Genomic DNA, 16161 nt, shown 5'->3' with positions numbered 1-16161 from the left:
TACCTGTCTTCTAAGCAGTGAACAGTTGATCTGTGCTTGGCAGCCTTGCCATTGTCTCAGGTTTAGTTAATTGTGCTTAAGTAACTGTAAAACATGTAACAGCATGTATGTCAAATAAACAGATGAGAAAAAGGTTTATTTGGCATTATGTTTAATCTTTTAGTGAAACAAAATGCCTGAAGCTTTTTAAACATTAATTATTTTCTAATCCATTTAGAAATGTGTGGCAGGCATGCCTGTGAGCCGCATCTTTTACACTGGGCATGTTATGACAAATTAGTTTGCAAATATGCTGGTATCACTTCCCTAGAAGCAGAGCCTACATAAAGATTTTGGGTGTTGCAAAGAACTGGTAAAATCTGTTTCTAACCTGACCACATAAAGATAGGCCCCTAGGACTATCTGGTTAGATATGCAGTGCAATGAAGGAGCGTAGGGAGGAACTATATTGTATGTTCCCTGGCTGCATCTCTATTTTACAGGGCAAGCCTGGACTCCTCACTTGTTTGCAAAAAGCAGCCGTTACTTTGAGGTCACTAAGTAATGCTGCTCAAGATTAGAGCATGAATAAAAAGTAAGTTGTGCTGGATCTTGGCTGCTGGTGGGTAAAGTGTAGCACAAGAAATAGTTCTGATGCATTGTTTGATCTCATTGGAAGGAGGGAATTGGAACTATTAGATTAATTTATTATTTTTTTCAGCATAATATTATAATAAAAATAATCTTCCTGTTTCTAAACATAATTAATTGGAAGCTTTTATATAATCCATTTTCTACCTTGATTTCTTTCTGAAATGTTGTCAGTTTTTTCTTTTTTAATTTGAAATATTCTAAATAGCAAGAAGGAGGTCCATAGCCATTTATGTTTTTAAGTCAACTATTTGGCTTCCAATGTTTGAAAATGTGACCTACATTTCTGTTTACAGAAAGCAATATACTAGAGTTTGCTGAGGAATAAAATCTAAAAGATACAATTTCCAAGAGTCTAGTTTATAGTTTTAAAAAAAAAAAAAAAAAATCTGTATCTGACTTCTCTCACTGCTCTTCTAATTTTGTTGGTTACATTTATCTGTCTGAACACTTGCTGCAAAATTGTGCAGCTGTAACTAAGTTTATTCATCCTGTTATTAATAAGTATCATAGGATGTGGTCTTTCTTTTTGTGTTTAAAGCTAGTCAGGTGTACGTTCACATGACTTCAAACTCATTAGCAAAATAAATGGCTAGGCTAACTATTTGAAGTCCCTGAGGATCACACATCTCGCTGCTCTTTGGATTTCTGTGGAAAACACAGAAGTAGAACTCAACAAGCAATTTGAATGGCTCCACCAGAGCAATGTGCTGAGATAACTTCACGCCTTCTTGGCCTTCACATACCTCCTCAACTTTTGCATTTCTGGTACACATCTACAAAACTTCTAGATAATGTCAGTAGCTAGAGAAGCTTGGCTGGGAGAGAATGCTATGGTGCTTGTGAGAGCAGCAGATATATTGATAATGGAAATCATCAGCCCTCGCATAGGCAGAGAATGCAAAAGGACTAAATAGTTAGAGCCTTTACAATTGTGAGGTTTTCCGGTATTGCGTGTTTCAGAGAAGAACAGGAAACCTTGGAAGTGATATGATGTTTGGAAAGGATCTGGAGAGACTAATGGGTTTAGGAATGTATAGGGAGGATTGATAAATCAAGGTGGGAGATAATGAGATTTTGATTATCTGGGGGGAAGGAGAATGTGGAAAGTAGCAGTATGGCGAAGGAAGAAATGGAGGAATTGATTTCTCTGCAAGGGCAAAGTAGAATATGTATCCAAATTAGGGGGTAGGTAAGAAGGTCAGCAGTGTCAAATAGAAAGCCCAGGATGGTTTTGATGTATTGACTTTGTCAAGGAAGCTGACAGAAAAGCTATCAGGGAGATGAGGGAATAGAGAGAATTTTGGATTTGTTTTGTCATAACAAAAATCAGGAATGAGTGAGAACTTTCCGAAGGCTGAGTGACTGGAGTAGGCTGAGAGTGGAGCTCCTTGGCATGTTCACAGGCTATGAGGAGGAAGAGAGCCTCTTAAAGAAAATAACAGAGTTGGCTGAAGAAGAACTAAGGAATAAATTGCCACAAGCTTTATACCATGATCAAGGTCAAGATTTTAGGTTAAGCTCTATACCAAGAAAGAGCTTGGTAGTGTCAAAAGCGGGAAAGTCGTGAAATTGAGAAGGTGTGATTTTTGAATTTGTACTGATTACTAGAATACAATTATTGGAGCAAGTGGTTTTAGTGGAGTGAATCTTCACCCATGGTTTACCATTATAGTTGTGCTGAAGCAAATGGTGGTTTAATGTACGGCTAAACAGTAATGTTAAATGGAACTGTGAAATCGTAAGGCATGTAATCAGCAGTTACATTTGTTTACAGATACTTCAGTAATCCCCAGTGGGTTGTAAATATGCATATAAAACGTAATCTGATAGCTTCTTCATTATCCGCATTTTATCACTGTATAGTGCTAGATGTTAATTTCCCCTGGTTCCTCGCTCATTTTAATAGCACCTTACATCTTTTACTAGTTTTCTGTTCTGAGCAAAAATGTGCAAAATACCAGTGGGAGCGATCCTGAACTGAGAAGGGGAGTGGGCAAGGTGACGTAACGATCTTTCCAGCCTCTGAATTTGAAAGCTACAGTGAAGTCATGCAGAGCTTTGTAACTACTGAAATTTGTGATTTGTGGCTGTCTTGGTGTTGCAGAATGAATCAGCAGCAAAATGTCAATGTTCTTAGATTTTCAATTCTCCACAGTTCTGCCATTTATTTTAACTTTTAAGGTTTTACTCTTAATTGTGAAACCTTAAAAAATTGAAAGCATTTCTGTTATTGTTGTCAGATAAATTGATTTCCCCCCACTTTTTAGTTTCTGAGGAAATAGAAATTCTTTCACTGCTAGGGTCAAACACATTACTGTTTTAATGCTCTGATACTTTTTTTTTCCTCCCCAGCTGAGGCCTGAAATGTATTTATTTTTTTATTGGAATTTAGGAAAAAATGTGGCTATTGATTTCTCAGTAGCAGTTAAACAGGGTATTTCAGATTGATACTCTAAATTTGAGTAGTTGTGGTTCTGCTGTGGTCAGTGCTTTTTGGCTCAGAATAGAACAGACATAGCTTCTGTGGCTTGGGTTCAGAGAAGAAGCAGTAGAACAGGCAGACCACAATGCACAACTTAACTTGAAAACATTTAGCTGTCGGAAAGTGACACCTCAGATAAGCTAGGTTTTAACACCTTGTTGATCTCCTTAATTTATTACTTGATTTCCTGTTCTTGCTGCTGATAGTGCCTAAAAGCCCTGCTGTTGCCTGAACGCTGTAAAAAACATGGACTGAAGAGATGGTCCTGGCCCAGAGGGCTCCAAATCTGAGTATGAACTGAAGCGTAAAGGGAAGCCAAAGCTAAAGAGAGGTGAAAGAGGAAGAGGCAGTGATCCGAATACCATAGCGGTCACCATCAAGACAGGTGTTTTGGCAACAGGAACTTCTAAAGAGAAGGAAGTAAACAGGGAATGGGGCTTTTAGAGGACTGTTCCTCCCTCGGCTGATCAGCAGCATGGGAAATAGGCTTATTGGTACCCTTGTTTAAAAACTTGAGCTAAAGGCAGAAGGTACCATTCCCTGGGTGTTAGTGAGACATAAATCTCGCTAGATCTTTTGCATACAAATGCAAGATAAACAAGTTAGAACAAGAAGATAGGTAATATTATAGAGAAAAGCTTGGCAATGGAAAGTTGCAAGATATAATTAAAAACCAGAGAAGGACAATGGTCTTCACTGCTATTCTGGGTGGCTAAGAATAGGGTAAACTTGCCTGTACAAAGGATAGAGAAAAGAAAGTTGTAATAGTTGTCACACAAGATTGTGAGACAGGAGAACAGGTTCTCAATGGATAGGCAGGAGAGGCAGTGTTTTAAGTATAAAAGGACGTGCAAAAGCTGAGTGTGCTTTGGATTTGTGGTTAGGGATCAGAGTTGGTAATATATAGATAAGTGTGATCCTTTGGGGACACTTCAGGAAATGCAGACTTCCCACGTCCCTTAAGGAAGTACTGACTTGCTGTCTCTCCAGCAATGTCCAGTTATGCGGCTTTGGAAGTGGATATTTTTGGTGGTGTATTTTCCCCATTTCATAAGGCCTCTCTTTTCTAATTCCTCTCTTTTACCTTCTCTTTTTTCATAATTCCTCTCTTTTACCTTCTCTAATTCCGCCCCATTTCATAATTCCTCTCTTTTACCTTCTCTTTTCTCATGTTGGATTCATCTATATTTGTCCTGCATGATGTCACTATTTAATGATTGTACTGGCACGATACGGCAGAATTCCTTTTTTCCCTTAGGACTTAACTTCTCAAGCCTTCTGTGTGTCAATTGTTTGCTCTGCAGTTCAGAAGCAATGAAAACATGTGGCCTCTCGCTTAAAACTGAAGCGGCAGTCTTAAGAAAACGCTCTGTTCAGTGATAAACCAAAATCCACATTGCTCACTGCAGACTTGCAAAGAATGTTGTTTCTATCTGGGTCAGTATTTGCTTGAATATTTTTGAGTTTGCTCTGCATACAGTAATGCCCTTTTCATGTTATGTTCTCTGGCAACATTTGAGAGTCTCTTGCAGACACAAATGTTCACTGTAAGTTACACAGGTACATGTTTACCTTCCTAGACATACTTGTGGTCTGCTCTGGTTCAAATGGGAGCAGTGTCACTTGGCATTCCAGAATAGCTGCATCTCTGCAGTTCTACTGAAGTGCAGTACTCTGCACACTCGGAAAATATTTGCTTCCTCTCCAGGTTTATATTAATGTCTTTTGCTTTTTAATAATTCAGCAGCAACATTCAGGGACTTTAAGAAAATCCTATGTACACATGATCAGGGCAGGAGAGAAGGGAGGACCTAAATTCCTCTGCTAAATTGCTTGAAGATTACATGCTGGACACTAATCCTTCTCCTTTAGGCATATGGAAGGTGTGGGTGGTGTTTAAAACACTGAGATTATAGAGTGACACTTCCCTTTGACGTGTGTAATAGTCAATAGTAAATAGATACCATCCTATATAAAAGTATTTTTCAAAAGCTTATACTTCAATCAGAACATTTTTTAATTCATCATTCTTCAAATACACTTACTAATTTTACTATTGCAGAAAAAACGTGGAGAAGTAGTGTCATTTTGAGATGCTTGGCAGAGAAATGGCTTATTTTATGGTTTTTGACAGGACTCTTAAATAAGAAGACAACCCCAAGGTAAATGCCAAGATACAGATAGTTTTGTTGATTTGAGAGAGATAAGATGTGCGGAGAAAGCCTCTTCAGGAAAAATTATTCAGGATAATTTGTTTTAGTTTGTGTTTTCTTTCCTTAAATTGGTATGGGCTTGCTTCTACTCTAATGATGAGGAAAGGCAGTACAAAGGCACTGTATGGATGAATCGTTTCCTAAAAGTTTGGCAGATAGAGATTAGGTTTTCCTTGTAAAAGGTCCTCCATAACATTTTTCTGCTGTATAAGGTGTGCGTTTCAGCTTCCTTCGTATTTTTATTTCCTTCTAAAATTATCTCTCTGAAGATTTTGAACTAATTGAAGGTCGTAAGAAAGTAACATGTAGCACAGTAACAGTATGTACATGTAATGTAGTCAGATATTTTTGTATTACTTCAGTGTCCTAGTTTTTTTCCCCGAATTATATTATAAAAAGAGAGACTGTTACCAAAGCCCTGGCCGTATCTGTTCATGATGTGTGCATGTGCATGTGTAGCAGGGCTCTTAACTTTGGCCATCGACCGTTTGAGGGAAGCACAGTCGCTACGTGGTACCATCCCCTGACGTGAGATCCTCCCCAGAACATTGTCGCAGCTGGAGTCATGTGCGCTCTGCTGCAAGGCATAGCTTACGTAACTACGACTAAATACCTGAAATACTGAGACACTGCACTTCCTCAGCCTAATTCTATAGAGAGCTAATGTTACCGGAATGTCAAATCACATCTTTCTGATGAGCCGTAGCAGAGCTGACTAACTCATCTCTTCCTAGACAAATGTCCACAGGTCAGCCTAATAGTATGAGGCATGTGCAGAATACCTGCCAGCCTCTAGTGCAGGGTATCATTAAGGCATGATGCAACAAATATTACAAGGACAAAGATCACTGAAAATATTTGCAGGAGATACCTTCAGGAGCTGAACGCTGCAGGCAGTATTTCATTACAAACAGGATCCTATTTTTTCTTTCTAAAAAGGCAATATTTTGTTTTCCTGTTTTAAAAAAAATATATATATTTAAGCAATAATCAAAGCATGCTATTAACTAGTACAGTCCCAATCTCAACCTTGGTTTGATTGGTCCTGTTCCCTTCCCCCTCCCACTGCCCCTGCCACTTTCCCAAACAATTAAAATAACTCTTTAGATTTGAATAATGAAAAGGTGCCTTCAAAGGCTGTATATGCCCTAAAACATAAGAAAGCAACAGCAGGGAAATGTTAACTCACACAGAAACTCGACTTGCCAGCCATCTGTGAAAACCTCTTTCACCCCCTCATCACTGTGGGAAGCATATTCTGCATGACCCCCTCCTAAATCTCTGCCAGAGGAGAGTGTTTCTCAGTGTGCCTGAAAGGTCACCAGATTTCAGTGCTGTAGGAGCAGGAGGAGAGATTTTGCAGAATCCTTCACCTTGTGAAGACTCAGTAATACTCTCATTTTGAGTGAGTGCGCTGCCTGCACGGTCTCAAAAGAGCGCAGCAATTTGTACGTATAAACTGGAGAGGGACATTGGGGGTGAAATGATGCCTGGCTGGTGCTGTTTCAAAGTATTTAGGAATGGTAGCTGTGTAAAAGTAGCTGCTGAGAAATAGGAGTTAACGTGTTTCAACAACCAATTCTCACCTTTATTTAAGAAAGCAGAAGATAAAAGACCTATTCCACAAAGCTGCAGAAAAAAAATCTGCTGAATTTAGTGAATTTTAAATTGGGGCCACCACTTTTTCAGATACTTATTCATGGAGAAGTCCCACAAAAAAACCTTTAGATGTTATTTCATTAGCTAATCACTCATTTCCCAACATCTGGTTTCAGTCTTGGGCAAAGTACTAGCCAACAGAGCTCTAAAAACATATTCTCCTGAAGAGTTTTGTTTGTTTTCTCTGTTGTTGTTGGGGTTTTGGGGGTGTACGGTGTTAGAGAATAGACTTAGAGTTAGTGAAAGATTGTACTTACTAATTGCATCTGATGAACATGTTTTCATGAAACTGTCTCGGGCAAGGCATGAAAAAGTTCTTAAGGTATAGCATGGCTATAATCATTCCTGATAGATTCTCTGTTGGTTTTTATTTAAGGGTTATTGTCTTAACCTTTTTAAAAAAAACCCAAAACAACAAAACAAACAAACCCCCAAACCCCCCAAACAACCCCTACACCCCCCCCCCCCCCCAACTTTTCTAACCCCATTTCAGTGTGATCCCAGTGCTGTAACCATTTAGGGAGGTTTACAAAGAGAATCAGAAAACATTTCAGGTTACGGGAACTAAATAAGCAGTAGGCACTTGAACTAAGACACATTTAACACCACAAAAGCACTGACGTTTTCCAACTTTGTTCTCTGAACTTAGTGCAAAGTTTTATTCTCTTTACCATAATCAAAATTTGATGTGCATTCTTTCTTAAATGGCATCTGATGTGGCATCTCTTCAGCTCTTTGTGGTTTCCTGTTTTTCATACACAGATGAAAGTATCTGCTGAGATCTATTAAACTTCACATTTTATCATTTATGACTTTCTCAAAATAAGCCTCCAAGTAACAAGTAGATTTCTTTGCACTTACAAATGTAGTGAATGCCTGATGCAGTAGAAATACAGGAGCGTGTCTTTAGTGTTGTACTTCAAATGACTACTTAACTGCATAATATTTATTATGCAGGACCGACTTAATGCAGTTGGTCTCCCTCCCCCCCTGCCCCTCACGCAGTACTGTACTACCAAGTAATATACATTTCTGCATAAGAAAATAGTTAGAAAAACTGGAATACAATATTTTGGCTCTTATAAAAATAAGGCAGTGTGAACTAGTAAAAATTGCAAGAAATATTGATGAGTTTGTGAGGCCTGTGTCTTTTGTCATTTTAGCAGTTATTAACAAAATATTACTATGAATGTGTGAGATCTTGTTAAGTCCTGAAAATAGTTATATATTGCTTAATAGTTATATGTTGGTTATATTTTGGTTAATTAAAATGTTTTTAAAATATCATATAATCTGCTCTCAATGTGAGGCAGAACTTTTTTAAGAGAAGGTGTTATGGCTTTGCAAAATTTGGATTTTACCCTAAGGACATGAGAAGAAGAATTACTATTATTGAACAATTTCTCATAGTTTTGAGAATGATAAAATAGAGCACTTTCAAGTGATCAGCCTCATATAAGATTCCAAATACAAGCACTTGGTTGGCAAAATAACTAATCTGCATTATCTCTGTCTATGCAAACAGAGCTGAATTTGACAGAACACGGCTTTGTATTAGAGAGGATAATTTTAAATTCCTTTTATGCTGATTTCCCACCTTTTCCCATATTCACTACTGTCTGAAAATACTCCTCATCCTGCCAAGAATGTGTGAAGGTGAAGATCTTGAGAAGATGTGTCTTCTAATATTCATGTAACTGTCACGGGCTATGACAGGCCTTGGACCAGTATTGGTGTTATGTGGTTGATTGCTATCACGTTACTTGACCAGTGTTTATGAGCTTTAGCTATAAAAATGTCATCACAGTAGATACTAAATTGATGCTTATCATTCTGAGAAGAGAGGCTGTGAAGAAAGGACTTCTTTACCAAGCACAGAGCTGGTCCTTTACATTATCTTTGAGAGGGTGTGAGGTTGGCCGCTATACTGGCTTGGTAGGATATTTCAGTTTCTGCAGTGTTCTTTTTGTTGTCCTCCTAAGGAAGCTTGAGTATTTATCATTGTAAAATAAATGACACTGTCTGACTGTGTTTAAAGGAAGGTAAACCATTCTTTCATTTGCTTAGGCTGCTTTCAGAAAACTTGATTTTTTTTTTTTTTTTTTTGGGTCTGTAGAGAAACCAAATTAATGTTTCACTTCCTTAAAAGTCTAGTTCTGATGTCTAAACAAGGTATCAAATCTTAAATATGTGGTTTTATTAAATTTATTATTTCCACCCCTCTCATAGAACTATAGTGCCATGGAAAGTGTTCAGGCAGTGCCTTCATGAAGTTCATCAGATAAGCTCTGGTTTGGAAGCAATGGCTCTTAAGTCTACTATTGACTTGACCTGCAATGACTACATTTCAATTTTTGAATTTGATATCTTCACTAGATTATTTCAGGTAAGATTTGAAAATTTTAGATACTTGTATGAATTTGAGAAGCTTAGTGCCCTGAAGCAAGTACCTATGGGTCAAAGAAGCAGATTTTTTGGAAAAACTGAAATAACCGAAACACTAGAATTCAGAAATAAATTGTGCAATTTTTTTTAGTCCTTCAGAGATGTTTGGGGCATCAACACCTACATCTGAAAAACTGAAAACATCCAGCAACACCTGCTTCATTTCTGCACATATTTAGTATGATTACAATATCTTTGTGTTTGCTGCTTACTTATTTTTCACTATTCTTAAATGCATTCCTAGAAATGTAGACCTTCAGGTACTTATCTAAGTTTACTTGTGTTTTCATTGTGCTTTTGTATCTATATATACTTATATGAAGTGTTTCTACAAACACATAAGGAAAGTTGCATATGACTTTTCTTTTAGGTTAACTGTAGGCCTAACTCTTTTCTTTATGAACATATTTTTGCCATTAATGCTCTGCTATTTATTTAAGGGACTATCTTTGGGAATAGCATTAATTGTATTATTGTTAATAGGTAATATTTATCTGAAATAAGCTTGTATGTATGTTATATGCCTCCTTTAACCTTGTGTCCCTTCTACAGAACAGACTTGAAGTATTTTAGTCAATATAGAAGGCTGTGCTGGTTTGCATCTATATTAAATGTATTGATTCTGAATTTGTCACTTTGGATATTTCTTTTGTATATAGGAATCTGAGATATACAACCATTTATTTGATCGTTTACTTTCTTTACTTTTGTTTTGTTTTAACCTGTACATCAAATATAAAATCAAATGAGAAGTCAGTGATCTGAGAAGTAACAGTTTGTTCTGACCCTATGTAGGGTCCTATAGATTGCATTAAAGTTCAGGACAGAAGACTCAAATTAGATTTATTTTCCTTGTTCTGTAAGCCAATGAGTATCTGTTTGCATTAGTTTCTTTGTGAGGCCGTTGCTGGTTTGATTCATTATGGTGCCTCGTGCTGGAAAAAGGGGATCAGCAGTACTGATACACGTAAAGGAGAGAAGACTGGTTAGGATTAACTTTTAATTTAACAAAGAAGCAGAGAGAGAATTTTTGCCTCTTTGCAACTGGTGCAATAGCTGCGTAACTGTTGAAGTGAACTTGCACTGAACTTGGTCTGAGAACCTCTCCCAGGGGTTACATTTTACTTCTCTAGTTTTTAAACAGCTTCTGTAACTATGTGTGCATACACCCACGGAGAGAAAATCCCAATTGTTTAAGTAATCAAAATACGGGTTTGCCAACTGTGGGTTGTGTTACAGAAAAGCTACGTTTATAATGATGTTTATTCACAGAAGAAAGCAAGACTATTTTTTATGGAGATCCTGTGAAAGTGAAGTTGCTCCCCCTGCCTCCCCACTGTGTGCAAGCACAGCTTTAAGTGCTGTGTTCTCTGACCAGACGTGAAGTTAGCACAGCAGAATATGTAGATGCTTTGAAGGAAAGGAACTTCATTCTGTCACTGTTAACATCTTCAGTTAAGTTGTCCTTTTATGCAAAAAATATTTCCATAGAAGAGAAAGTATACAAATCTTTTCCCATTTAACATTTCTGCTTTTGTAATAGTCTGTGTGCACAAGGCAAGCTATGAGTTCTTGCCGTTTGATTTTTCAGTCGTACTGTCACATCATTTTCTCAGTATAGCAGTAGCACGATACTCTGCAGAGTCCAAGCATTTGAGGAAGATACTGTCTACTGTCAACTTAGAAGCTTAATGGTTGTGATTAGCCAAGGAATCTGCACGCTACTTGAATTTATTTTATAATGTACTGTAGCAAGCCTTTATATTACCACGGTCCAACAAAACATCAAAGTACTGAGTGTTTGATCATCCTTTTTGATTTACATGCATGCACTTGAGTAACAAAACAGGAGAAAGAACGTTGTGTTTTTGTGAAGGAAGTGTCGGTGTTGGTGTGGTGAAAGAGGAAGAGTCAACTCCCTTTTTTCTCTAGTTAGGGCAACTAAAATTTTTCATGTGATGGAGCCTCCTGGCATCCATCTTTGGTGAGGGTGCAGAGAGGAGCTGGCAAGATGTGGTGTTGCATCTAGGACTGTGATTTTTTTATTCTCCTTTCTTTTGTACAAATTTGAACACTTGATGTTTCTTACGGCCTCTCTGCTGAAACCTTACTGTTCTATTTCATGTGTCTGATTTGAAGAGGTATTAATTTTAAAATAAAACACGTGTTCATCCATGTTTAAGTAGTGATTAGGGTTTGCCTGGGAAATGTATCGTAATCTCAAGCAGAACTGTTAGGATACTCTGCTCAAGTGTGTCACACAGGCGTTTCATCTCTGCCTTGCTAGCCCTTAGAAGTCCTTTTAAAGGGAATTTGCAGGGCACACAAGAACACAAGCCTCTTCTCTTGTGTTGCTTCACTTCACCTGCCTTGATCTTTTGGCAAATACATAAAAAAATCTCCAAACCATTCAGAGGCAGTTTCTTGGCTCTCCAAATGCTGGCAATGAACACTTAATATATTTGTATTAATCCACTACTTTAAAATCATCCTTCACTTACAATAAAGGACTGTTCTGTATTCTTCGAAGTGATAGCGTATCAGGGATGTTTCACTGAGTTTTCTGAAGCATTTGCTATTCAGGTCAGCAAAGACTGTGATGAAGCGCTGTCAATATTTGCTTTGTTTTCTGGTTGTAATACCGTTATAGTAACTGAAGAAATCAAGAAGTAGAGAACAAGAAAAGGAATGACAGCTCAAATTGGTGTCTTTATTAGGCTTTGTTTGTTAGTGTTAGTTATCACTAACTACGAAAGTGCCTCAGGATGTCTCAAGAATAGGCTTAATTATGTTTTTATTAAACCATCATGGAGCCATACTCTCCAGGTTCTAACTAAACTTGATGTTTAATATTTTATGTAGCTACAAATGAGTCATCCCTTAAATTCAAGGTCTTCAAAATCTTTATCCAAAAATGTACACTTGATGTTCTTGGAGTAGTTCTTTTGAAGGAGCCCTTGTAGCAAAGCTGGGTGTATAGGACAGTCTTTTGTACTATTTAGACCTTAACCAAAAGTGCGTATTTTTCAGCTGAAGCTAAAACACTGTAGGTGTCTCTGACAAATTGACTTGAGTTTTATTAGAGGTATGTAACTACCTGGCTGCATCTGTTTAATTGTTTGTCTTCTCTTCTTAGCCGTGGGGTTCAATCTTAAGGAATTGGAACTTCTTAGCTGTGACGCATCCTGGATATATGGCATTCCTGACATATGATGAAGTGAAAGCAAGGTTGCAAAAATACAGCACTAAGCCTGGGAGGTGAGAGGTTTTGCTGATTATTGCTTTCCAAATAAACTTGCTGTCTCAGAAGCTACATAATTATTCTAGGTTCATACTTCTATATTGCATGATACTTACACTCACTGCAATATTGAAGGAGTGAATTTTTGTATATACTTGTTATTTTATTTACATCAAAATGTATTTTTAAAAATAGTTTAATACTAAAGCTCAGCACTTCACATTAAAAAAATGCTGACCTTTTAGATTTTAAGACATAGGAATTTTGTAACCATTATCTGTTTTTTATGTCATAATTCTTCTACAGTGCTATGAAGCAAAAAAAATATATTGTATTAGCACATGAAAGTCTAAATAAGTACAAATAAACAGAAAAAAATTGAAATTACATTGCTTTTCCTTTCTTCTTCTGAATTAGGTATAACAAGCAATGCATTCGTGAAAAGCATATTTGAAAATATAATTTGCTTTTCAAAATTTGCATTGAATTGTTGCTTAATAGTAGGATAAAAATCATCTTAACATCTTTCATGGCAGCACGCTTAAATTATGAGTTTAATCAGTGCTTATGTGTTCCTTTTATGTTCATGTATTTTTTTCTTTGCCAGTAATGATTCTATATCACAAACTCTGCACCTAGAAAAGGAATCTGTCAGATTAAATATCATGACATGTAGAGTATCTAAATAATTTCTATGTAGTGCTATACATACTGAATTATTCAAACTGAACTTTTACCATTTATGCCACTTCTGTTGTCCTATTTTCTTCTTCACTCAGATTGAAGAAATAAAAATTTATTAATGGATTTAATCCTATATTAGTTAACTTATTTTGCTAGTTTTACCTTTCAATTATGAAGCTTTTTTTCCCTAATGTCTAGTTGTCTAACTTTGCTGCAGGATCACATGTATACATAGTTAAAAGTGCATAATTTTGAAACTTGTTAGGGAAGTCTAGCAACGGTTATACCCATATTCTGTACTTGGTTTCTTTTGATTTTTAGCAAACAATATACTGTGTCTTGTTACGTTACCTGACTGGTCAAGTGCATATATACAAGAATCTTGAGGTTCCAGTAGAATAACATTGATTTTTAGCTTGGCACTCGTCAACACTACTACGGAAGTCAGATAACTAGGTTGATTTTGAGAGTGGTTGCTATACTTGGTATTTTCTCTATCATTGATTCTGATTCTGTGATTATAAAAGAGAAGCAATAGAGAAGTTATCCAAAGTTGCCTTTATGTTCCTTGTAAATAGAGAGTTAGTTTAAGATAACTTTCTATTGCATATCAGCAAATTACTTTCTGAATTGCTTAGGTGAAATGCTGGAGTGTGAAAGAGGAGATATGAAGTGAAATTGCTTCTTTAATCTGTCTAAAACACCCCACGAAATAACAAGATTCTGTTCAAATGAATAGTTACTACTTCGATGTAATGTTGGCTCTATTGAAGGTTGTAAGAGCTATGCCAAACTTCAGGGAGGCTAAGATTTCTCCTTTTAAACAGTTTGGAAGGAAATAAAATATTGATGTATAATTAAGAAAAGCTGCTCTATAATACAAAATTGAGTTTGTGGTATTTCACTTGTGGGGTGCTTTTCTGGATGAGGTTTTTGCGTATGAGATGGTGTCTGACATGAAAGGGACTAGAGTTTTTAGTAAGAAGAACTAAACATGCCCGATACTATTGCCTGTAATCCTCATTTTCCTCCTACTGTGCTCTCTCTCTACATTATGTATACTCCCAGCTATCACCTGTAACACAAAGTAGTATTTAAATTTAAGTCCAATCGGGTTGGTATTATCTGGTATTTTCTGAAGTAGAAGTGATATTTCTTCTGTCCTGTTCACCTCCTCTGGTACACACAAAATTAACATTGCTAGCAGAGCAGTTTTTATTATTCATCATTCACATTTCTGTTGCATCTAAAGATGTTTTATATTTCCCCTTCCATCCATTCAGGTTATTGGTCTGTCTATGCACAAAAGGTATATGTTGTAGCTATGGAGACTTGATAATATAATACACTGTTCTTGAAAAGGTTTATGAGCATGTCTAAGTGTACATAATAGGACTATTCACAGTGAATGACTGCAGCTTTCACTTTGAGAACTAAAAAGCAAGCAAATGAAAAGTTGGGGCTAGGGTGCTACTGTTACCTTATTTCTGCCCATGAGGAACTGACAGCGTAAAAGATGCAGGTTTATTTAAGGTTATACAAAGAACATGTGGCAGAATTGGGAATCTGACCCAAATCTTCAGAGACCTAATTCAGTGTCTTAGCCAGAGGCCATCCTTGCTGTCTTCACTTGTTTTGCTGAACTCTGATTAACACTGACTTTTTATTCATCCTGTTTTTATCAAGCTACATTTTCAGACTGAGTTGCACTCGCTTGGGACAGTGGGCCATTGGATATGTCACTGGCGATGGGAACATATTGCAGACCATACCTCACAATAAACCTCTGTTTCAAGCTTTGATTGATGGCAGCCGAGAAGGATTGTAAGTACAAATTCGTACAGTCACCATAAGTATGAAATCCTGATTTCCTTGTTCTTCTAAGGCTTATACGGGTAGTTATTAAAGATCTTTAAAACAGAGAACCTGGATTAGGTGTTTAGCATTCCTTCGGAGTTTAAGGACCATCCCTTTTATTCATTTGAAAAACACTTGTTTCCAGGTAATTCTATTAACCAAAGTTAACCAAAGCCGTATCTCATAGCAGATAAATTCCAGGAGAAAATAAAATCAGGCAGCTGTCACATTGATTCCTCCATTCCCCCACCCCCCCAAGAGTCCCAAATGCACTTAAGCTTATTGAACAATTACTACTGCCAGTTACCCATGTGTCTAACTCTGGACAATGATTTGAAAGCTGTGTAATTGCTTTTTTATATATTGTGCAGCCAGAACATTTTCCAGGTTCTAATAGTTTACTGAAAAGATTTATAATTATAAAAGAATCTAAGTTTATAGGGAGAAGTAGTACATTTTTACTAGGTTGGCTGAAGTAACAGACAAGTTTTTGGTGTCAGAAACTTTTCACTGGGATACACGTTTTGATATATCCACATGATCATAATGGAAAAAAAAACCAAACAGGAAAATTGATCAATCCTTAAAAAAAGATTGAGAAACCCTTTACAGTCTTGCAATTTTTCTCAGTCCTGCATAGTCCAGTAATTGTTTTCCAGGTGTGATGATTTCATACCCGTAATAAAAAAAACCCACTTATAATGGTAGTGTTTCTACTTGACAAAAACTGAGCAAACAAAAACTAGAGCTGAGAATGTTTAATGCAGAGTGAATTTTTTGTACCCTATGGAAATCTGACTTTCTCATAGTGTGACTTAACAACATGACTTTCAAGAACCTGTTTCCAAGTTAGAGGTAACATAAATCTGAATATAGAACAACTTAGGGTCTCTGTAATATCATTTAACCCGTTATTAATTTCCCACAGGATTGAAATGCCCCCATTG

General features: G+C 36.8%; 1 protein-coding gene across 4 annotated transcripts in view; it reads left to right on the top strand.

The window, feature by feature from the left end:
• Nucleotides 1-16161, top strand: part of CBLB (Cbl proto-oncogene B) — a 137854-nt gene that overhangs the window by 76120 nt on the left and 45573 nt on the right. For all 4 annotated transcript variants that reach the window (XM_075514690.1, XM_075514679.1, XM_075514673.1 and 1 more), the window contains exons 5-7: nt 9217-9373; nt 12569-12690; nt 15044-15181. In XM_075514690.1, the coding sequence (XP_075370805.1) occupies nt 9217-9373; nt 12569-12690; nt 15044-15181 (417 nt within the window). The remainder of the gene's footprint in view (nt 1-9216; nt 9374-12568; nt 12691-15043; nt 15182-16161) is intronic.

Source organism: Mycteria americana, chromosome 1 (assembly GCF_035582795.1).
Source record: "Mycteria americana isolate JAX WOST 10 ecotype Jacksonville Zoo and Gardens chromosome 1, USCA_MyAme_1.0, whole genome shotgun sequence".
Classification (NCBI taxonomy): Eukaryota; Metazoa; Chordata; class Aves; order Ciconiiformes; family Ciconiidae; genus Mycteria; species Mycteria americana.
The sequence above is the reverse complement of the archived record's forward strand: the minus strand, read 5'-3'. Positions and strand labels throughout refer to the sequence as shown.